General features: G+C 42.8%; 1 protein-coding gene across 1 annotated transcript in view; it reads left to right on the forward strand.

Annotated features, from left to right (window-relative positions):
- Window positions 1-22,243, forward strand: part of LOC146855484 (sodium-coupled monocarboxylate transporter 1-like) — a 78,726-nt gene extending 56,483 nt beyond the window's left edge. Inside the window, exons 9-15 of the mRNA XM_085653320.1 lie at window positions 1,953-2,065; window positions 2,171-2,238; window positions 8,512-8,598; window positions 10,738-10,940; window positions 13,319-13,422; window positions 17,502-17,596; window positions 20,357-22,243. Coding sequence (XP_085509446.1) covers window positions 1,953-2,065; window positions 2,171-2,238; window positions 8,512-8,598; window positions 10,738-10,940; window positions 13,319-13,422; window positions 17,502-17,596; window positions 20,357-20,488 — 802 coding nt within the window. The 3' untranslated portion in view covers window positions 20,489-22,243. The remainder of the gene's footprint in view (window positions 1-1,952; window positions 2,066-2,170; window positions 2,239-8,511; window positions 8,599-10,737; window positions 10,941-13,318; window positions 13,423-17,501; window positions 17,597-20,356) is intronic.
- Window positions 22,244-23,279: the final 1,036 nt, after the last annotated feature.

Below are 23,279 nucleotides of genomic sequence, written 5' to 3' on the forward strand. Positions count from 1 at the left end.
AGCATTCTACACGACACTATGGATTTGGACCACGCTCACAAAATAGCCTGGCTCTCCTATGTAAGACATTTTTTTTCCGACCTGGGTCTACAAAAATATTACCACACGCCAGAAAATTTGAAAGAAATATCCAAAAAAGAACTGAAACTAGTTGCGCTGAGCCATTTGGAATCCCTGAGACTGACTTCGCTGATTGCGAAAAAATCTGTTACTCACGCAACTATGACACAGCAGTCCCCGAAAATTCAGTCATATTTGACTCTGGAGATCACAACATATGAAAAGATGCTCCTAACAAGGTTCAGAATGAATCTCTTCTTCAGACTAGTGACATTTCCTGAAAAAAATAACTGGAATACTCAGATGGATCCGTGCCCATGTGATGATCTTTCCCAACAGTCCACCATGCACACAATATTGTTTTGTAAGTTTTTCCATACCCACCGAAAAATCTGGCTAATCCCTTTACTAAAAAAATGGGGCCACAGACAATGCCGTCCAGCTATGCTGGCACTTCAAACTTTGGACTCCGAATGTACTGTTTACCACGTACTGAATTTTCTAAAGTGTGTCATGAGGCACAGAAATAACCTGTAAAACAGAGGACTAATTCGCATATCATCTAACCGTTTGCATTTTCTCTTTTTAACTGTATATTCAACTATACTTTTTAAACAAACTTTACTGTGAATATTTGTATGCTATGATATCTTTTATGGTTTTGCAATGCTAAAAAAACGAATAAAGATTATTATTATTATTATTAGTGCTAGCACTACCTCTGAGACTTTATTACTCAGACACATTTTCTCTGACACCACACTACTTCAACATGTCTGTACTGTGCCACACCATAAACGAGATCTGACGCGATCCGAACCAGTGGTGTAGCTAGACCTTTTCCTGCCCGGGGCGATCCCAGAGTTGCCGCCCAGGCACAGCCGGTGGGGGTAAGAGTGGGTGGGGTGTGGCGACAGATGACGACAAGCTGGGGGGTATCAACAGACGACGAACGGAGGGCGGCGACAGATGACGACAAGGAAAAGAAAACTTACCTTGCGCCCCCAAATGTGCTGCCCAGGGCGGACCGCCCCCACCCCCCCCCCCACTCCCTCCCAGCTAGGCCACTGATCCGAACACTGGAAATAAATGATATATTGTCTACAGTCCCCTGTGCCATACATTAGGAGCATATTTCAAGGCACCAAGGAGTTCCATGACCATTTGGAACAAGGCTGGAGCTGTGTTCTTTCAAAAGGTCATGGAGCTTCAAGGGGAACATGTAATGTCTTCAGCGCACACCAGAAGGCATTTTATTCTTTGTAATAAATGGTTCCACAAACAGCTTTAATACTTAGTGCCTTGCTGTTACTTTTGAAAGAAATAGTATGGTTGCAGATATGAATAATAAAGTCGTAATCTGTAGGGCAAAATAAAGGACACCAAAAAAGTAGTTAGTAATGTGTTGCAAAAAAGTATTATAGTCAGTTTAATGTAAGTCAGATTTAGGAAATGATGTAGCGCAGAATGTGTAGAAAAAGGCAGACAGATCCTATTTTTCTTGTAATTATGTGCAAAAAATTAAACATATTGCCATAAATGTTGTCTTTCTGCTAAACATTGTTTACAACAAATCAGAGGGAACAGCTACTTTTCATTGTCATTGTTTAAACTGCAGCTGTGATTTTGCCCTGTGACCTGCCTTTCATTCTGGCTGTTGGCTCATGAGCAGGCCCAATGATGTAGCAACTGTACTGTAATAAACTCAGTAAGTTGAGCAGCTATGTCATTACGTTACCACAGGTGACTAGAGATGACACAACTCAAGTGTAATAAGGAAATTAGAGAAAGGCTTTTTTTACATGGATCATAGGCTCCCATGTAGTATAACAGAATTTCTAAACATGTCCTTATGAGGAAACCTAAGATGGTTCTCATTTTGCGCACCGCAGCACCGTCTCCTCCAGTATCAATGCTTTGGCGGCAGTGACCGTTGAGGATCTCATCAAACCATATTTCACATCTCTCAGTGAACAGCAGCTGTCTTGGACTTCCAAAGGGACAAGTAAGTCTTTGACTCATATGTTAAGCTTTTAGCAAAGATTTCTCATCCATCCAAACATCTTATTATTGTCTAGGTCTTGGTTTATTGTTGTCTGTTGTTGTCTAGGTCTGGCATATGGTGCTGTGTGCATCGCCATGGCGGCTTTGGCATCACTCATGGGTGGATTACTACAGGTGAGTGTAAAATTGTATATTTATATTTTTTGCCGGACGTGGTGGGCAAGATACATTCCATTCAATATGAATGCTTTTCAGCTAGTGAAAGACTTCTCGGCCTCCACATTTATGCTTCATCACGAGTCTCAGTCAACCATATTATGATCTGATCGCGTCTACTCCATATAATAGGTTCAATTTGACCAAATATTCACTTGGGGTAGATATTTTACTTTGTAGAATATTCATAACTTTAGTTTGTTCCAAACAAAACAATCCCCAAATGGTGACATGCCCAGTTTTTGAGAATTCTACAGCTTTACAAAATATAAAGTTACTTTAAACAAATTGTGTGAGCCAACCTGTTAAATCTAGTCTAGTTTGTATTGTACCTATTCAAGGATGTATGTCGTTACAACGCACACTTTTACAACGCATGCACTTACAACGCATTTTTTACAACGCACAATCCATTACAACGCATGACTTTACAACGCATGACATTACAACGCATTTTTAAAAACTACCTTTACAACGCATTCCATTACAACGCATACTACCATTACAACGCATACCATTACAACGCATAATATTAAATTGCATTTAAGGTAAGTATTAGATAGTATAGGGGTAAAAATTACTTTTCTAACTCCAGGGGGTGCAACAGTAGGGTAAGTGTTGGATAGTATAGGGGTAAAAATTACTATTCTAACTCCAGGGGGTACAACAGTAGGGTAAGTGTTGGATAGTATAGGGGTAATAATTACTATTCTAACTCCAGGGGGTGCAACAGTATACCATTACAACGCATAATATTAAATTGCATTTAAGGTAAGTATTAGATAGTATAGGGGTAAAAATTACTTTTCTAACTCCAGGGGGTGCAACAGTAGGGTAAGTGTTGGATAGTATAGGGGTAAAAATTACTATTCTAACTCCAGGGGGTACAACAGTAGGGTAAGTGTTGGATAGTATAGGGGTAATAATTACTATTCTAACTCCAGGGGGTGCAACAGTAGGGTAAGTGTTGGATAGTATAGGGGTTAAAATTACTATTCTAACTCCAGGGGGTGCAACAGTAGGGTAAGTGTTGGATAGTATAGGGGTAAAAATTACTATTCTAACTCCAGGGGGTGCAACAGTAGGGTAAGTGTTGGATAGTATAGGGGTAAAAATTACTATTCTAACTCCAGGGGGTGCAACAGTAGGGAAAGTGTTGGATAGTATAGGGGTAAAAATTACTATTCTAACTCCAGGGGGTGCAACAGTAGGGAAAGTGTTGGATAGTATAGGGGTAAAAATTACTATTCTAACTCCAGGGGGTGCAACAGTAGGGAAAGTGTTGGATAGTATAGGGGTAACAATTACTATTCTAACTCCAGGGGGTGCAACAGTAGGGTAAGTGTTGGATAGTGTAGTGTAATATTATGCGTTGTAATGTTATGCGTTGTAATGGTAGTATGCGTTGTAATGGAATGCGTTGTAAAGGTAGTTTTTAAAAATGCGTTGTAATGTCATGCGTTGTAAAGTCATGCGTTGTAATGGATTGTGCGTTGTAAAAAATGCATTGTAAGTGTAGTGCGTTGTAAAAGTTGCGTTGTAAAGGTTGTTCCCCCTATTCAAAGCTAGAGCCACTTGACATTGACAGCTGATGTCAGAGCACAAGTCCTTAAAAACAGAAGTGGGGGGACTAACCAAGTTAGGCAGTATGGAAGTGGCATCTGGGTGTGTGATATCACAGTGCATGAATTCATGGCACACCACAGGAAGTGGCATCACTACCCATGATCTCACAGGAAGGGACATCACAAGAAGTGACATCAGATCTTAAGACCTCACACATATGTTTAGCCGGTCTATCATGAGTACATTTCAGTGAATTACAATATTTAACAAATTAGATTTTGAATTGGGTTGTGCCAAAAAAGTGACGCAAATGTGATTTTCAGATTTAGTGCCATATTTGCAACATGGTGCCAGAGTGACACAAACAAGTCAGATTTTTTAAACCTCGCAAGCCACTTTGCCTGGCTTTGAGTGGCTCCAAATATCTGAAGCTAAGCAGTGCAGCGCAAATCGCTGGGTTGCATTACTGTGCCCTTGGAAGGTGTTCCATGGGCGTTGCATGGGTGTTCCCTCCTAAGTTACTCTTTCCAAATGTGCTGCATTTGGCAGCACACAAAGATAGAGCAATAGGCGTCTCAGGATTTGGTTTTGCGCAAGAAGGTGACGCTTCCTGCACAAAAACAATCCTCCATGCAACGCAGGCCTCCTTGCACCATTATGCAAGAAGGACAGCGTTGGTGCTAAGCTGCCCATTGAGCGGCAGACTAGGGGTAAAGGCAGAAATGTGTCATACTCCTTAAATACATTTTTTTATACAAACAGTGGTCCCTCACAAAAAGAATTAGGAGACAGGGTATATATCGAAATACAATGAGATCTACATTAAGTTCTCCGTTCGGACTATGATTCTTTAATATATTACATTTGCAAAAAGACAAAAATCAAGTGGAACACAAACACTGTGACATTTAAAAAGAAGACAGAAAAAGAGGGTCAGGCATTTCAAACGCTTGATTAGGAATAAACAATTGCCAAGCAAATATGAAGACAAACACCATAGCACACTTTGTCAGATAATTCATATGACAGTGTCAAGGTGTCTAAAAGTCGGCGACGTTTCGTATTTAAGCACTTTAAGCGCTCCGGCTCATTTTCACACCTGTTGAGGAAACGAATGTACTCTATAGACCGTCCGGCCTTCGCTCGGATTGCCAATATTGGCATTATTTACAATTCTTCTGTGGATATACTGCACTTTACCTTAGTGAGCGGATCGCCCTAGTGGCCCTCCTATTGGCGTGCGCCACGGCGCCTGCCTGTATAGTTCCCTGAGTGACCATACAAAGCCATCAACAGGCATTAGTCTCAGGCATACATGTCTATGTCCTGATGATATTCCCGGTACTCTGTAAGGGATCGAAACTTCATCGACTTTTAGACACCTTGACACTGTCATATGAATTATCTAACAAATTGTGCTATGGTGATTGTTATTTTTTTTCAATTCTTTCACAAAGAAATCGGCAACAAGGAGAAATGCGGCCGTATGTCTGTCCTGCTTAATTGGTTGCAAAATCTGCATTTTAATATATATCTTATGGGGTAAAGTCACCTGCTGCAGGGATCTTTGTGTGCCCTGTAAATCCCAGCGAATAATAATAATGGTAAGGTTACTCTGGAAGTTGATGGATTTACTGGAGAGATCTGGGTTTAGTCGAGTTCCATGTTTTGAATCAAAGTAGCATCGATTGTTATATCTTCTGCAAAGCACAACATGTAACAGGTTTGTATTTTATGTAAACAGGTATGTGGGTTACTGCTTTTATCACCGAGATCCTTTTGTTACTTGCAGTTTATAAATTGTAATCCTTCTAATATAGCACAGTGAGCTATGAAGGACACGAGACTCCTACACCTGGTAAGCCTCACTGTCTCATGTAACACATCCTGTACATTGATTTAACACATATATGATTTATTGTCAATGTATAATGTGTATGTGTGATGTATAACACTCTAACACCCTGTTTTGGGATGAGTAGCGATATAGTGCTATAAAAGAAAAAAAAGAAAATAGCGGTATTTAAATTGTTATTTGTGTAAATACTGGGACAGACCAATACCTCTGGCATACTTACAGTGCATGTATATTTCAGATGTACGGAGACTGAAAAAAGTCAAAAGCAAGTTTCTGAAGTACTTGTGAAGTAATAACAAACTGTGTACCTTTGTTTCCCTTCCATTGCGTTTGCATGTAGCGGTGAGACTCCAGATAGCTCCCAACTAGGATACTGAAACAAAAGGAGTCCTAATGGCCCCTTAAATTCAGCCTTTGTTTGGTCCCAGCTGAAATCTGACAAACCCCTCCCTGCCTGCACGTTGCTGCTTGGAAGGAAAGCTGACAATGTGCAGGCGCTGCTGAATGTGTCCTGCTGTCTGAAAATTACACAGGGACCAGTTGAGCATATTTCAGTGAGGCCCAACCTCTTGTTAGGGTAGATGGCGTCCACCCTGTGAAAATAGTTGATTGATGCTGTCAACCTGCGTGTACCCTCGACCTGTGCCTTGGTTGAACTTTGACATTATCCGATTCATTTACCATAGAAAGATGAAAGGCAGTGTAGAAATAGTGGGATTCAAACTGCTGACTACTGTGCCAAACAGAAGCCCCTATAGTAGATGCATTACTCCACTAAACCACGGTGCCACTAAATTTCCCAGAGGGTGCTGGGACATCCTTATGGTGACATGGATGCTTTACTCCCTTTACCACGATGCTGTAGTGACTTCACAAGAGGGTGCTGGGGCATTTCTTAGGAGACATGCATGCTACTGCACTGACCTTAGATGCTTCCATAACTTCACCAGAGGGCTCTGGGACATTCCATATGGTGACATGAATGCATTACTCCAGGAAACCATGATGTTACTATAACTTCTCCAGAGAGTACTGGGACATTCCTTACGGTGAAATGGATGCTTTACTCCATTTAACTATGATGCTTTCGTGACTTTACCAAATGGTACTGGCACATTCCATACAGTGACATAGATGCTTTACTCCATTTAATTAGCGTGCAGGGGCGGCCAGCATGGCTCGCGGGTTGGGGGAGCGAGTGCCAGGGTGGGGGGCTGCAAACTGCTTAAAAATAAATTTTAAAAAAACGAACCTTGCTGCGGCTAGGTCCCGCATCTTCTCTCCTGCTTCCCTGTGTCTGACTCCAGGTCGGAACAGGAAGCAGGCAGCCAGGCTCCCACCCCTAAGCCAATCACAACACTCCAATGGAGCATTGTGATTGGTCTGAGCACCGTGACACAGCGCTCACCCAGGGGCTGGAGGGGTTGGCATGTTCTCCATACAGGCTGTAATGCAGAACAGGGGAGTGCGCATGACTGTTTTGGGCGGCCCGAGAGGGCCGACTAAACAGTCATTGTACACAGGAGTGTCTACCAATTCTCCCCTGCAGCTCCGCCCCGCCTCCTCACGCACTGCCGCAGCAGGAGGAAAAAATAAAATGATAATAACATTCCGTTATTATCATTTTATTTGTTCCTTTCTTTGCTGCTCCTGGCAATGAGGCGACGCTCCTCCACCTTAAGGAGGAGCCGCCACTGAGCGTGCTACAGTAACTTCACCAGATGGTGCTGCGACATTCCTTACGTGGGAGTGAAGTACACCGGAAATTTGTTCACCCCATCCCTGGCTAGTTCTGTTTTATTAATTAAATGCAGCTATTAGGGTAGATGCTCTCTAACATCTCGGGGTATATTAGTTATAACCCTGCATCAATTTTTTTAATTCATCTTTTGTCACCTTCAAAAAAAATCTGGATACAACCGTATAATCTGTCAATTAGTTTGGGGTTGGATGATCTTCAGTAATAGATCTTTTTGGGCACTCAGTAAAATGTCTTGTCCTGATGATGACCATGTAATTATACAAAGGTCGAAACGGCGTCGACGCACGTGTGGCCGTAATAATGAAGGACGCATCGTCTAGCTTGATGTTGTTTCAGTTTTACCCTGAACCTCTTTTTGCTATGTAATCCCTTCTGTTTGCCACTTGTCTGGTTTTGTACTGTATAGCACTTTTTATGTACCAGTGTATTGTTCTGAGCGTTTGTCTTAATTGTTTTAACATTTATAAATTGAATAAAAATTGATACAATTTTCTAATACCTCTTTTATATGGGTTTTCTATTTTCCTATATCTTTACTCTCCTTCTATCTGTTTCTTTTTTAACAAATTCTATTTGTTATTGTTATTGATTGTCTTCAAAAAACCTGTATGTCTATGTAAATTGTATCCTATCTGAAAATAAAGCATTAACTCAGAGAAATGTTGGGCTAAGTGAATTCACTCCGAGCACTGCAGGCACACAGCACAGGCGCGCGCCTCTGCGCTGCGGCAAGACAGCTCAACATGGTACGGTCGCTGGGGGAATTCTAGGGACTGTGCGCGTGCATTAGTATTAAATGCCATGTTCCGTACACGGGCAAGAACTTCAGAATTGCTGGATTTCAGTAGATTCCACTTTAAAATACTTCTGCTGACGATTTGGCTGTATTTTACCAATGTATCCTACATGCTGGCAATAAACTGCTGCTATACTAACACCCTTCATTGGTTGGGGTGTCTTGTTTTATACACAGCTGTGCGCATATTGTACTCTACACTGGACACAGAGCAATAAAACTGACCAAATATACCCTTTCCTTCTTCAGGCGGCGCTCTCCATCTTCGGCATGGTCGGAGGCCCTCTGCTGGGGCTGTTCTCCCTCGGCATTTTGTTCCCTTGCGCAACACCACTAGTAAGTACATGCAGGCTGTCAGTTTAGCATCAGAATTTGTTTATAAAAATCGAGATCTATATGTAGAATGAATAATGTTCTTTTGACAGAAGAATACATTGACTTTGGTTAGTTTTCTTTTGCATCACTGTATTATAAGGACAATTAACATGTGCCATAGTTTGTATGCATGTGTGAAATTATATATGGCCAATGTAAAACTATCACCATAAAACAGGGCCCTTGTGAAGCGCACTGGTTTGCAGAATTTAAAATTCCTACTCAGGCGAATGCACTACTCCATGGTCCGGCACTTACTGGCACATGCATCAAGCTAGGATTTTGCGAGTACTTAATTGCGGATATTAAGGATTCGCAATTAAAGACTCGCAAAATCCTATGCATGTAGGAATCGCTATAATGATGCATCCTAAGTGCAAAAATACCGGTCGCACAGGGACAGATTCTGAGAATCTGCCCGTTCGCGACTGGTTTTTCTTTTGATGCATGTGCCTGTTAATACTGAAACACTAGGGGGCCTTTTTACAATTTAACTTTCTTACCCCTGCCACGAATCTGTAAGAAGATTCCTGGCATGCGTGAATGTCTTTACATGAGCCGACATAGCTGGCGTGAGTGCAGAGACGTTTGCACTGGTAAACCCCACTTTTCGGAGGAACGCGGTCCAAGGCACGGTTTTCCTTGGAAGTTTGGCGACACCCACACATGCACTTTTGTGGACTTTCCGATACTCCCGCCAGCATCTCTTCACTGGGGAACTTCCTGGAGACTGTAATACCCTTTCAGAGTGGGAGGGGGATCTGATCACACTCATTATGTTCCGGTATGTGTCAGCCATGATCTAAATCAGACCGTAATTTGCTATATGCATTCTAAAGTCAAATAATATAATCTAGATTCTATAGGTAAACTGATGGATGTCTCAAGTTCTAGGCCATTGATTAATAACAAGCATTGACAAAGCCATGATGGTTCTCCCATGAAACCTATTGGCTTTGCAAATGTTTTTTTCTCTCTAGATCTTCGCCATGTACGTATATTTGGAGGCATTATGTAATAGTTTTTGTTAAAGCAGAACAAAAATAGCTTCTGCAGGAGGCTACCTTGAATTTGCTCCAAGACTAAACATTGAAAGATAGCTGCAGTGCATGAACACGCAAATGTGGTGGCCATAGTCGAATAATTTTTCTTAAACTGGAAGAAAAATACGATGTGGAGAGGAATGGGGTGCAAAGATCGGAAAGAGAGTGTCCTGGCAGCAGTATTCAACTGCCGTGCCCAAGTAGTATCAAAGCAACTGAAAAAAAAGAATGAAGCAGGGTGGGAAGGAGTGGGGTAGCAAAGGACGAGTAGGAGCGGAGGGATTGAGAACAGAGGGGAGAGAAGAAAGAGATCCACTCCCCTAGAGTGCTGAGGCAAAGATTCAATAGGGTACAAGAAGGGAACTGGGATAGAGAAGGAAGCGGCCCAGTCATGACCAAGGTCTGACTGCTGCCCACACTATATATTGTATTGTAGACAATAGGTCTTTGACAAGAGACACCTAAGGGATCTGGAGGTCGAGACCTAAAGAGGAGACAGCCACGCTTAGAGTATTCTGGGCAAACGCTAGACAGCCTCACTTTCTTATAAGGAAATGAGACACCCGCTCAAAGGGAAAGCAATCAAATGTGGCCTGAAGATGTGCGGTGCTACCTGACTCAGACCACTGCAGATAATGTTCACAAGTCCCTCAATAAATTGTACATATGTTTCAGTATCCTCGAGGTCATTTTGTTGTGTATTGTACCGCAGTACTTAATGTGCCAGTTAAATAGAAGTAGCTCATCAACAGGTGTGTTTGGGTGGTGGACTCCCACCTGAGAGCCACCACCCAATGCCCCTAACTCCTGTCCACACTGGGGCTGTTTTCACTTAGCAGTGTTTTCATCATCTTTGCCTGTGCACAGGTTAGCTCTTTCACAGTCTCTTTTAGTCGTATCATTTCGTATTGTTTACTGATAAAACGAAACATTGTTTCATAATCTTTGATTCACCTACATCCTCCTGATGACACAAAAAGGAGCTCCGATAGATTATCAGATGCTACTTTTCCTTCTTTTCATTTATCATTACTACAAAACGTTCTCTTTTTTTCAGGGCTCCATCATAGGTCTCCTTGCAGGGTTCACTGTTTCCTTGTGGGTCGGTATCGGATCTCAGATTTATCCTCCTCTTCCAGACAGAAGTTTGCCATTAGATCTTACAACTGCTGGGTGCAACTTTACCATCAACAGCAACTGGACCTTAACAACGGGAATGCCTGCCATAACATCCCTTACAACAACCACAGACTTGGACAGGTGAGAGATGTGTCTTCTGCTCGCCAGGAAGCAGACAGAAGAAATAAGAGACAAGATGATAAGGTGAAAATTAGAGAGGCAAGGACTAAAGGGAAAGGAGTCAGTCAAGTGGGGAAATGGAGCTCAAGACCTAAATGGAAATGGAAAAAGGTTGTGGGGAAGGAGTCAAAGATGTTTTGGAATATTGAAATGGTCTAGGCATACCCTGCATTACAAAAAAACATTTCAAAAGAGATGACCTCATGCCTGGCAATAAAGCAATTACCCCACCAAAGGTATTTGGCCATTAAATGACTCCCACCCTTTTGTGCCGTCCACCTGTCCACACCCCACCACTTTTCTTATGTTATTTACTAAAAAAAATTCCCATCTCCTTTTCTCCAAGTGAGTCCCACTATGTATGTGTATATGTACACAGTGCAGAATTAGCAGAAAGCTAGCCAAGTGCTCTGCACAATCAATGGTAAAGACATAGTCAATGTGTGATTGAAGGGGTAGCTAGCTTCTAAAAGCGACTATGGGCTGCTGCTGCATCATGATGTAGTGTTCTTTAAACAGGTGTGACTCCTGCTCTTTCCTAACTTAGAGCAGGGTTGAGAAGTCCACATGGATACGTGGATGTTGTTCGAGATCCTGAGTGCACAGATGGAGAAGACCTGTTGCCTTGTATTTTTGCACTTCTTGATCTACGTTCTGATGAGATCCTGGCTGAAGATCTACTAAGAGCTACTGGAGGTGGTGAGCTTCTCAGCCAGATAGACAAAAGTGGCGACTAAAATGATGTAAACCAGAGAGTTATTTTTAGGTCTGAAAGCCAGTGTTGTGAGAAGTTTTTGGTTGCAAGGTCTGATTGCTCAACAAAAAGAGCTAAAATAGATCTTTCCAAGGTGGAAGATTCAACTCAACTTAACAAAATTTAACACTAAGCGATAAAGCCACTTGGTAATGTTATTGTCATTTTGAGCGAAGAGTGAAGATTCATGGTTTACTCTAATCTGAAGGGCATATTTACAAGCCCCTATCGCCACAGGAATGTCACTTTTAGTGACGTTCCTGTGGCGATATGGGCTTCGCCTTATTCACAAGGCAGCATTAAGCCACTTAAAGTGGCTCAACGCTGCCTTGTAAATAAGGCTCCCTTTCACGCTATACTTAGCGTGTAAGGGGCGGGCAATGGGTGTTGTGGTGGGCGTTTCACCGCAACACCCATTGATTTTGATGCTGCCCATATTTACAAGGGCAGCGTAAATATGGTGCAGCGGCAAAATTAAGACCAGGGAAAACATGGTCTTAAACAAGCGCAACAAAGAAAAATGTTTAATTTCTCCTCGTTTTTGCTGTTTTTATGTGTGCTGCGTTCTGCAGCGCACATAGAAACAGCAAAAGGCCATTGATAGTTTATGTGCAGGAAGATATCCCTTTCTGCACATAAACCATCAATTAAAAAAATGATGTTTTGCAACTTCTATGTGTGCCGCATTAAGCAGCACACATGGAAGTTACAAAACACCATTTACAAATTGTTTATGGGCAGGACAGGACACCTTACTGCACATAAACAACCTTCCTCTACAATGCGGGCTCCCTCGCACTATGGTGCAAGGTTGTCTGCGTTGGTGCTAGGCAGCTAAAATTAGCGCCAGTGCAGGGGGAAACACAGGGCTACACCGCATCCTTGTAAATATGGTGCAGCTCTGCTTTTTGGGAGTGGGGGAGCGCAGAGTTAAGCCAAGGAGGCTAATGCTGCGCTCCGCCACTTCGTAGTAAATATGCCCCTGAGTGTCTTGTGCACCATCACTGTTCTCTAGCATTGAACAGCTTTATACTTTTAGGGTCAAGTAGAAGATTATTACCAATGTAGAAACGTTCTAAAATGAGGAGTTTAGGAGTGTTGAGAGAGTATGTCTTGAACCTCTAATCTACAGTGGATCATAAGGTTATACTATGGTATCCTGGGTTACTTTTTACACATTTTCTCTGTCTCCATAATAAAATAATATGCATCAGAATGTATGAGTTTTATCTAGGGAAGCCTATTATTCCCTTACATACTTATCTAATAGTAGCAGTGTAGCTACATGAAGTACTGCACATAGAAACGAATGGGTTATATATGAGGAAGATCAATTTCACAGCTCATATTAAATACCAGTGGTTGCCCTCTTCATTCACACTCCTAGTTTCATAATAATACTTTTAATAAAGTTGAGTTTCTATTTGTATTTAGAAACCAGAAAGTTCATAAAACTTAAGCTGAATCTGACATCATATTCTTAAGGATTTGAAATCCTCTTGGTTTAGCTGTGTGCATCTATGTGGACAGCGGTTGTAAGTGCTGGCAGTCGTAAGTGCTGACGTGCAACCTCTTTCTTTTCCAGACCTGCTCTGGCCGATAGCTGGTACTCACTGTCCTACCTGTACTTCAGCACCCTTGGGACCTTAGTGGCAGTCATTGTTGGCGTCATCGCCAGCCTTCTCACAGGTATGTTATGTCCGCCGGACTGTCCATTAAATAAAACTATAGAAACATTTTATTTATATCTAGTGTTGTTTGCCAATATAAGTGGGCGCCTCGAAACTTTCTGCTGCATGACCACACAGAGTGCACTATTTGCCACATTGTGTTTGTGCATCTTTGGAGACAAATTCCAAATAGTTTGTCTCACTCGATTACACCAACTGCTCACAGTCACAACATCAAGACAACTTAATTTACAAAGCAGCTCACAACCTGAGACTCTGAAAGAACTGGTTAAAAAGAGCTAACTCTTCGCCATGGACCGCTGGTTGCTCCGTGGGGGTAATTACCACAGAGCGTTGTATTCGAAATCGTCGGACCTCACCCTCACGGGGCCCACCAGAGTGGCCGTCCATGTGTGGAAGGTGGCGACGGACTCGCTGGGCTGGAGGGGTAAGCTTACCCTTGCCACCCCTCTGTTTGACTCCGAGATTCTGGGGAAGCTTTGGCGCACAAAAGGGTTCGAGAAATGGGATTTGATTGGCATATCCAGGGTTGGAGACCTTTTGGTTAGGGGTAAGATAAAGTCGTTCGAGGAGCTGCAGAAGGAATACGAGCTGGGGAGCACGGAGTTCTTCCGTTATGCACAAGTGCGCCTCGCCTTGCGGTCAGTCCTTGTGGAGGGGGAGAAGGTGCCCGAGTCCTCTCCGTTGGAGGATCGGATCCTGGATGGTCACATGCCAGAGAGCACGATTTCGCTCATTTATAAGAAGCTTATCAATGTTCGGGCGGATCTTCTCCTAGGGTTGCGCGCCCAATGGATAAGGGACGGCCTTGAACTAGATGATGAGGATTGGCAGTACGCAGTTTCTTCTCCCAAAGAGGTCGCTATCCCCGCGCGCCTGCGGCTGGTGCAGCTTAAAATACTCCATAGGGTCTACGTGACGGGGCCCAGGTAGGTCCACATGGGTTTCTCGGAGGAGGGCCTATGTAAGAGAGGCTGTGGTATGGTGGGTACCTTCCTCCATATTATTTGGGAATGCGGTGCGATTATGGAGTTCTGGAGGCAAGTCCACGAGGTGATGGGGGAGGTGACAGGAATTGTTATGCAGCCTGAGGCGCGATGTTGTCTCCTGAATGTCTGGAGTCCTACTGACCACAACGCGGCACAGACTCAGTGGGTGACCCTGGGGAACATGGTAGCCAAGCGCGATATCGCTCGGCTGTGGGGCTCCAATAGGCCGCCCACATTGACAGCGTGGATGGAAAACATGGACTGGAGCATGTTTAGGGAGAAGACAGTGTATTGTGCTCGGGGGCGCCCTCGGAAATGGCATGCTGTGTGGGGCCATGGAACCAGTACAGAGGGGACATATGCCTGCCCCCCGACCCGGATCCGCCTCAGGAGCAACTTTCCCCTTAGTCTTTTTCCGGCTTTGACTTTCCCGCTGATATGTGATTGTTTCTAGAGTCTCTGCCTTTCCCTCCTTTCCCTTACTATAGATCTGTGCCTGTTGGACGTGATGGGGCTCGTCCCCCCTGATGGGAACCTCTCTTGGTGTTTACAGTACCTTTCGCCTTGCTTGTGTTTAGGGTTGTATTTATGTTTATGCAAAATAGAACCTTTGGCTCTCCTGTCAGTGATATGTGGACGCAAGCATGTGTTGAATCTCTAAAGCTGCCGTACCTCCGGGTTGTCGGCTGAATAGCTGTGTCACTGATCTAAAATAAAGGTTTTTCAAAAAAAAAAAAAAAAAAAAGAGCTAACTCCCTGCAGTTGACTGGGTTCCTCTTCGCCCAGGAGCCTTCGCATTTGGCATAAGACAGCTTTCAGTTCCGCGCCTTATGCTACATACAAATTGTAAAAATTCATGTGGTTAGACATAAATAGTAAGGTCTTGTAAAAGAACAATTTAGATAGTTCTTTCTTCATTTGGGTTCAGTTGTGCTATTTCCAGGGGCATGTGGAATCTGTGCTCATCAAGTCTTGTTGTCTGAGACCCATGTGATTTAAGTCCTTCTTCTTTTTGTCATCCTTGGTTGTCATTTTCTGTTTGATTCCTCCGTCGGATGGTACATTTAGGTTGCTCCTCTGAATTTACTTTAATCTTCCTCTTTTGTTGCAACATTACTTTCCATGCTAATCTCAGGTATGACATGACTCCTGCCATGATGTTGTTTCAATGATCAATGGAAAAAGAACAATTGATGGACAGAATGCAGAACAATGTCATACATTAACCCCAGTAGAGGGATCTGGGCCAAAACCCATCGTTTTTTTCCACACCATGTCATTCCAGTTTAAACCCAGCCATATGCAAATCAGTGTTGACCCTGTGCCCAATGGTACCAGTCCAGCCGTAACTGCCAGGCCAGGTCCTCCCTGGACTGGAAACAAGCATCCTAGGACCGGTTTCGGGGTTTCACCCCTAATCAGCCAGGATAGCTTGACTTCAGTGGCATGGAGAGTACAGGACCCACAGCTGGGCATACCCGTCCCACTCGGGGTGACAAATGCAAAAAGAACAATTGATAGACAGAATGCCGAACAATGCCATACATTCACCCCAGTACAGAGATCTGGGCCTAAATCCACCGTTTATTTTGCTCTCCATGCCATTCCAGTTTGAACCCAGTCATATGCAAATCAGTCTTAACCCTGAGTCCAATGGGAACAGTCCAGCCCGAACTGCCAGGCCAGGTCCTCCTGGACCGGAAACAAGCATCCAAGGACAGGTTTCAGGGTTTTGCCCCTCAGGAGCCAGGTTAGCTTGAATCCAGTGGTGTAGTGAGCACGGGACCCATGTCTGGGCATACCCTTCCCACTTAGGGCGACATATGCAAAAGAAACAATTGATGGACAGAATGCTGGACAATGCAAATATAGAATTTTATTCTCAACGCTTTTCTGTTGTCTGATTCATAGTGACCATTGGAATTCATATGGTAATATCTTACATCTAAAGACACACTCAGTCATATCACATATAAATTTTATCTCATACATGCACTGTAGAAAGAAAGCTTATTTTTTACTGCAGTTTGCATTTTTTAATTTTAGCAGTACTAGAGTAAGAGTTCCTGACCTTAAGGTGACCACCCTGTATAAAGCGCTTTGCAGGACTTTAAAATATTTACTACACCTAGGACACCAAACCAACCTGGAGAGGAAGTTCGTCATCTCAAAAGTATTTGGTATGTAGTTTCTTCCAAAGGAGTGGAGTGTTTTAAGAGGTTTGTGAAGTGAAGAGCTCTGTTGGTAACTGTAGGGGATTCTTTTGCCTAGGTATAGAATGGCATCTCAGTCAGACCCTTGCGGGTATTTGATTTGTACAACTGGGGCTTTAAGTGGGCCGGGTTTGCCGGTGCTCAGCCCCGGCAGTTCTAAAAAGCATTTGCTGAGAGGGGTCCCTATTGGGCTCTCCATTGTTGCCCTTACCCTCAGCTCAGGGTGAAAAAATACATCATAACTCTGCAGCAGTGCCACCGTTCAATGCCTTTGATGTAACTTCAAAGACACACATTCAGAGTCTCATCATTGGCAAAGCCAAGAGTCCTGGCTTGTTGTAGGTGAAATTTTACTTGTTGTATTATATATCTGGATGCAATGACAGAAGCAGCAAATTACCAGTCGGGTGACACACTATGCTAAGCACAGATTTTTAGCTTACCTTTTAAGCCATGCCCTAATCACATCGGCCACGCCCCTTTGAGAGACCACCGATTTTTTTCATCCCATTTAAAGTCATGTGCCCAACACCAAATACATGAGTTTCAGTGTTAGCCAGGCTACTTATAGGAGGCTGTTTTACCTTCGTTGAGCCTGTCTGGCTAGTATTTTAGAATGCCATAATATGAAAGTTCACGTGATCTTTTTTAACCGATATTGCTTTGGCTGTGTATATCTTCTGAGTTGCCTGAGTTCCAAAAAGTTTCTCTTGGCTATAAAGCTTGTTTGGTGAGCCTTCTCAGTTCATGGTATGAGTCGACCCTATAGTTTATGCTGATGATTTGAAGTTCATAGAATGAATCTGGTCCATATCTTTATAACTATGAATTTATGTAACCATGTCATTATGATGCGTATTTTTCGTCTTTTGCAGGGGGGCTGAAGCAAACGGTAAACCCAGACTTTCTCCTAACCAAACGGGACTTCAGCTACATCTATGATTTCATTTCGTACTGCAGAGGCAGCAAAGTAAGTACAACCACCCCACTGACTTTATTCACATCCACATTTAAGAAGGCAGATGATACGCTGATCTATAAAAATGAAATCCTAGTGAAAGTAAGGCATCACCATACTGAGTGTTGTTAGGCAAATCTCTGTGAACAGCCTTGTGTTGTGAGATAGGGTTCCAAATCTGAAAGAAAACAGGAGTAGTCTTTGATGTCAAAAACCTTGCCTAAAAATAGTGATTTAAGAAAACAGCTGTCTCCTGCCAAAATACTGTTAATTGACTAATTAAAGTGAAGCTCAAAACAGGCACCATTCTTATATCACTCCCCCAACAATATGCCTTTGAAAGTGCTTTTCGAAAAAAGATATTTAAAGACTGGTAGGATGGAATATTAAAATCTATATCACTTTGGGATTATAGCAGGGTGGTTTTTGGCACGCTGTTAGGAGGAACATGTTGCTCTTGCTTCAAGTTCCATAAAAAGTAGAGTAAATGCAAAGTAGGGTACCAAAGGGTTCAGTACTTAGTGGAGTGTTCTGCAAAGAATGGGAAGGTGAACCAGGAGAGGCTCTGGGAAATAAGTTTTGAGTTACACACATTTATGCTGTGGTGGGGAACAGCTACCAGTATTGCAGCAGGAGCAGTTCACATGGGCCCACTGGTGTGAGAAACCTACTACATCATCTACTTCAGTCATAGCTAACGATTCACTATGCTTATGGGTGTCTCTCTCCAGCAAAGAGGAGGTTTCCTTTTCCTTGCTTGCATTAGGGACCTTGGGAACTTTGCTACATCACTTAGAGTGAGTGGAAGAATTAGGAATGATCTAACAGTGTTCTAAAATGTTTTGGAATGTGTTAGCTCCCATTCAGAGCAGTGGAGCACAACTTCATACATTCAGGGCACACAAAACCAGGGACCAGAGCATAAAGTAAGTGGGGCTTTAAAGGCCAAAAACCAGGAGGGTCTGGGACATTGAGGATTATCATATTTGGTGTCTTGACTATTGGTGCACGTTACACCAAGGATGCAGACGGGGTACGGGAGATTCTGGCATGTGTGCAGAAGCAACATTAAATAGATTGCATTATCACCATCAGAACCTCTAATAAAGTGTAGTGTTTGGTCCTGTAGAACATATCTCCATCAGACTAAATGCCACCAAGAGATCGCCTATCAAAATGTTGTAGAGCTTAATCTTACTTTTAGAAATTTAGGAGCTCATTATGATGGAGGTTGGACGTTAGTTCGACTGCCATCCTGTCGGCAATGGGACCGCCGGACTAGCTGATGGTGGTCCCGCCATCGACATTATGAAGCACCGCCTTCAAGATGGTCGCAATGTGTATAGTTTGTATTGCGGCGTGTGCTGCGGGCTGCAGCACAAGCAGCAGTACAAAATAAACACATTTCACATATCCCTGCACCATGTGGTAGGCACCATGAGGTGCCTGCCACATGGTGCAGGGATATGCCAGGGCCTATAGCAGAGGCCCAGGGGGAAGAGGGCCCTGCTAGGTGCCCCCAAGTCACTTTCCGCCTGCCTTTTTATAGTGGGTTAACCGCCATGAAACTGCTGCCAGAAAGTGACATTGTGATCCCTACAGCGATGCCTGAGCAGGCACTGCCACAATTGTAGGGATTGCAGTTCCTCCAACGGGCTCCTCTAGCCCGCCAGATCCGTGGCAGTCGGTCTCTCAAACCGCACATCATCCGCTTGTCATTGTAATGCGGCAGATGGACCTCCATGGTGGGATCGCCACCGACGGCCTGACGTGGCGGTCCCACAGCTCTCGCAATGAGGACCTGAATTACACGCACATTAGGATAAGAAAGGGGAGTGTTGAAAAACACTCCAAATTCCTCTAAAAGTTCTTTTTGACCTCCAGTTGGCGTTTAAATAGTTTTTATATTAAAAGAAATATTATAATAACTACTAGACGAATCTTGTCATTCCTTATAAAATAATCTATAATCAAAAACAATCAGGTGTGGTGGATGACGTAGGAAAATATTGGAATTAACAAAAGCTGAGAATTCATCCATTTCGCAGAGCAAAATACAAGTAGAAAAAGCTTCTCGTTATCATTGACGTATACAATGTGGCTTTAGAATAACACTTTTCAATTATTTAGCACTAACGATATATTTAATAGGTTTTAATATTTTTCAGCGTATTGAAGGTCATGGGGACTTTGCTATATTTGTTTTTATTTGGTGCATATTGGAGACTATTTGCCATCATTTAAAAAAATATATTTTATGATTCTAAAATATATGTTAAGTTAATAGTAGCTGTGATAGTTGAAAGATCAAATAATGTGCCTCTGAATTTAGACAAGTTTTGTGTTCGAACAGCCTAAATTCAAGATGGCTTGAATCCAACATTAGACACCGATCTTTCAAAAATCACATCATCTAGAAAAGTAAAAAAAAATGAATCTTTAGGAACCAAGATAATGATAATGCTATCGAAGTCTGAAGTACTAAGATCTCACAAAAAGCCCAGTGTCCACACAGTTTTCTGAAAGAAAAAGTACAAAATTATATTTTTGCCTAAATTCCTCTTCCTACTTTTTCTCAACATCTATAAAGTTTGAACTACAGCATGAAGAAACTGTTATACCATTGAAGGAGATATTTCTGGCTTTTTTATATGTCTCATTTCATGTAAATCCCATGAGACTCAAGGTGAAACCCAGGGTGGTATTGAATGACTTTTAACAAACCACAGCTGTAGACCTTAATTAATTTCTTCTCCTCTTAACTCTTTTCAGGAGGAGAAAGTGAAGGTTTTGAATTGGACCCCTTACTCTGTCACAGAAAATGGGACTGACAACCCAGCCTTCAGCAGCTATGAGATGGACATTACGGAAGAGTCTCCAACGGCTAATGGTGTCAAAAAATGAACTATCAGATCTACCTTCAGCAGCTATGGAGGGTGCTATTGGATGTTTCACTTCAAGAAACCAGAATTAGATGGATTCCTGTTAACCAATATGTGGTTGTACTTGTCCGCATGGTGCCTCTAAGTGGGAATTAGTACACTTGCTACCTTACAACTCTGGAGTCCAAAGGAGAAGATGCCAGTATTAAAGATATTGAAATCCATTTTCCTTGCCTGTGAATATGACTTCATTGTTCTCATTGGCATGCATTTAAACGGCAAAGTTGGTGTAGCAGATGGAATGAGGATTGGACATGTTATTGAAGCAGTCTCCCTTTCTCACAATAATACATAAAATATATTCAATGTATATGGTTCCACAGTACGTTAAAGGACCTCTGAAGACCCATAACGACGCTGATGATCGTGCTATAATCCTACACACTGGACACCTGCATTATAATGCATAGTACAGGAGACGTGCCAAAGCTCAAACTTTTCTATTCACATGTGTGTTTTTCACCTCATGTGGCAATAACGTCGGAGTGGATGTAGACCTGCCAACTCACACAGTGGATGCCACCATGTGACACACGATAGCCGCTCCCATCACACGATCACCTGGTGAGGAGCCGACATCACATGGTGGCAGAGAACATGAACTAAAAACCGCTGTAAACAGTGGATTTCCAGCTCGTTTTCCGAGGCTTTGAACTGCTGACACCCATTAAGGAGTGTGAATAAACATGGACATGCTTTTTTTGTGGAGCAGACGGAGGGAGTTTGGGGCAGGTTGGGGCAAAAAGGGCATCTTAGGTACTTCTCGACACAAGGCCCCCTCTCCAAGGCCTGCCCCCTCACATGGTGAGATTTGTGTTCACGTTGGCAGGTATGGGGATGGGACATAGGGCTGATCTGTTGCCCTGCGGAGGAAATACCCAATTCCTGACACCAGTCCCAGGACTACAGCTTCTCTATCGGACCAACAGTAGCCACATCGGTGGCAATATAAGTAGGATGTGTAATCTATTGTAATTACCAAGTTAAGTACTCCTTACCTGAAACTGCGTGCGGACCATCACTTCCTAGAGAGAAAGGAGCATGTGTCCTTCTTGGGCAACAGTGCCAAGGGCAATGTGAAACCAAGACTAGAATAAAAATACACAATAGTAAAAAAAAAATCACCAAAGCAGACAACTGCGGCACAGAAACAGCATTGATTTAACTTAAATCCCATCAAAGTGTAAGAGCAGCACAACTAAGACTCCACTTCTTCAAGCAGTCTATTTGTGAAGTTGGAACTTTCTGTTTGCTGTTGTTTTCTACATCCTGACTGGTCTCTAAGCGCAGAAACTAAATTTTCCAGAAATATTGCATTATAGACATGACTATCTGTTCTACTCACCAGTTATTTCCCAGCTTAGAACTTTCTTGCTGCAAGTAGCACTCCATTTTTCCAAAATTCGTATTACTTACAGGTGTAGAACTTATCCTACGTGTATACGGATTAAATAAAGTGTGTTTCTGTGTTAGGAAAAACATTTACTCGAGTATGTCTGTTTTAAATGGTAGAGTGCTTTCTTAAAAAAAATTGGCAACTTGATTTATACTCTGTAACAGTAATTTCTACTGTTTTAAATGTTAGAGTGCCTTTTTTTAAAAAAATTGACAACTTGATTTATACTCTGTAACAGTAATTTCTACAGTTGCAAAATGTTTTAAACATTTTTTGAAATATGTTTGTATTTTTCATTAAAATCATATTTGGTACACATTGTACTTTTGTATGTTATAAGAAAAAAAAATATCGGGTTTCATTTTTGCACATTCATCTACACTGCATTTTATGAAGATTTCACTTCCGCATGAATTAGCTGAGGAATTTCGTCACGCAGGGAAAAGGGCAACATTAATTTAGCTGATTCCCCACCGCCAAAACATGCTATTTTTGCAGCGTTAGAATTTTCTTTCCTGCCCCCTGCTGGTGGTGCAGTAAGTTCTTTGTTTTTTCATTGATATACATGGATGAATTACTTTGCCACAATAATATGTGCAACATCATTGATTTACAATAATTTAAACCGTATAGAAAAACAAATATTTTCTGAAATAATTCACTTTGAGGGCACACGTGATTTGTTTTCACTGCACCTACATATGAGTCGCTAATACTGACAATGAGGCGATTTTGTGGTTATATACAATGGCGGCTCTCCCGCTATGGCGGAGGATCGTCGCCCCACTGCTTTCTCGCAGTGCGAGAAGCAAAAACATAAAATGGTAATATCTTTCAGTTATTGCCATTCTATGTTTCCTTTGCGGGTGGGCGGGTTGGCAGGGCTGATCTGCTAACAGAGCAGGGCAGGGCAGGGGAGGAGTGGTTTGCCCACTCCTAAGTGTGCAATGGCAATTTTGTCGGCCTCTCGGGTCGCCCAAACCAGTCATGCGCACTTTCAGTGTTCTCCATGCAGGCTGTATTACAGCCTGCATGTAGAACATGCCCACCTCCGCGAGTCCCTGGCTGAGTGCCGTGTCATGGTGCTCAGACCAATCACAACACTGCATTGCAGCGTTGTGATTGGCTTAGGGGAGGGAGCCTGGCTGCCTGCTTCCTTTTCCTGTTGGAGGCAGGAGAGCAGGAGCACAGAAGACGCGGGACCCGGCCTCAAAGTAGGTTTACCTTTTTTTTAAATTCCTCCCCCGCAGATCCCCCTCACGAACCCCGCAAGCCATGACAGCCACCCCTGTTTATATATCTTTATGTTATGGTCCTGTTGATTAAATGCAGTTGTGCAGCACAGACCATATTCACA

Source organism: Triturus cristatus, chromosome 4_1 (genome assembly GCF_964204655.1).
Source record: "Triturus cristatus chromosome 4_1, aTriCri1.1, whole genome shotgun sequence".
In the NCBI taxonomy this organism is placed as follows: Eukaryota; Metazoa; Chordata; class Amphibia; order Caudata; family Salamandridae; genus Triturus; species Triturus cristatus.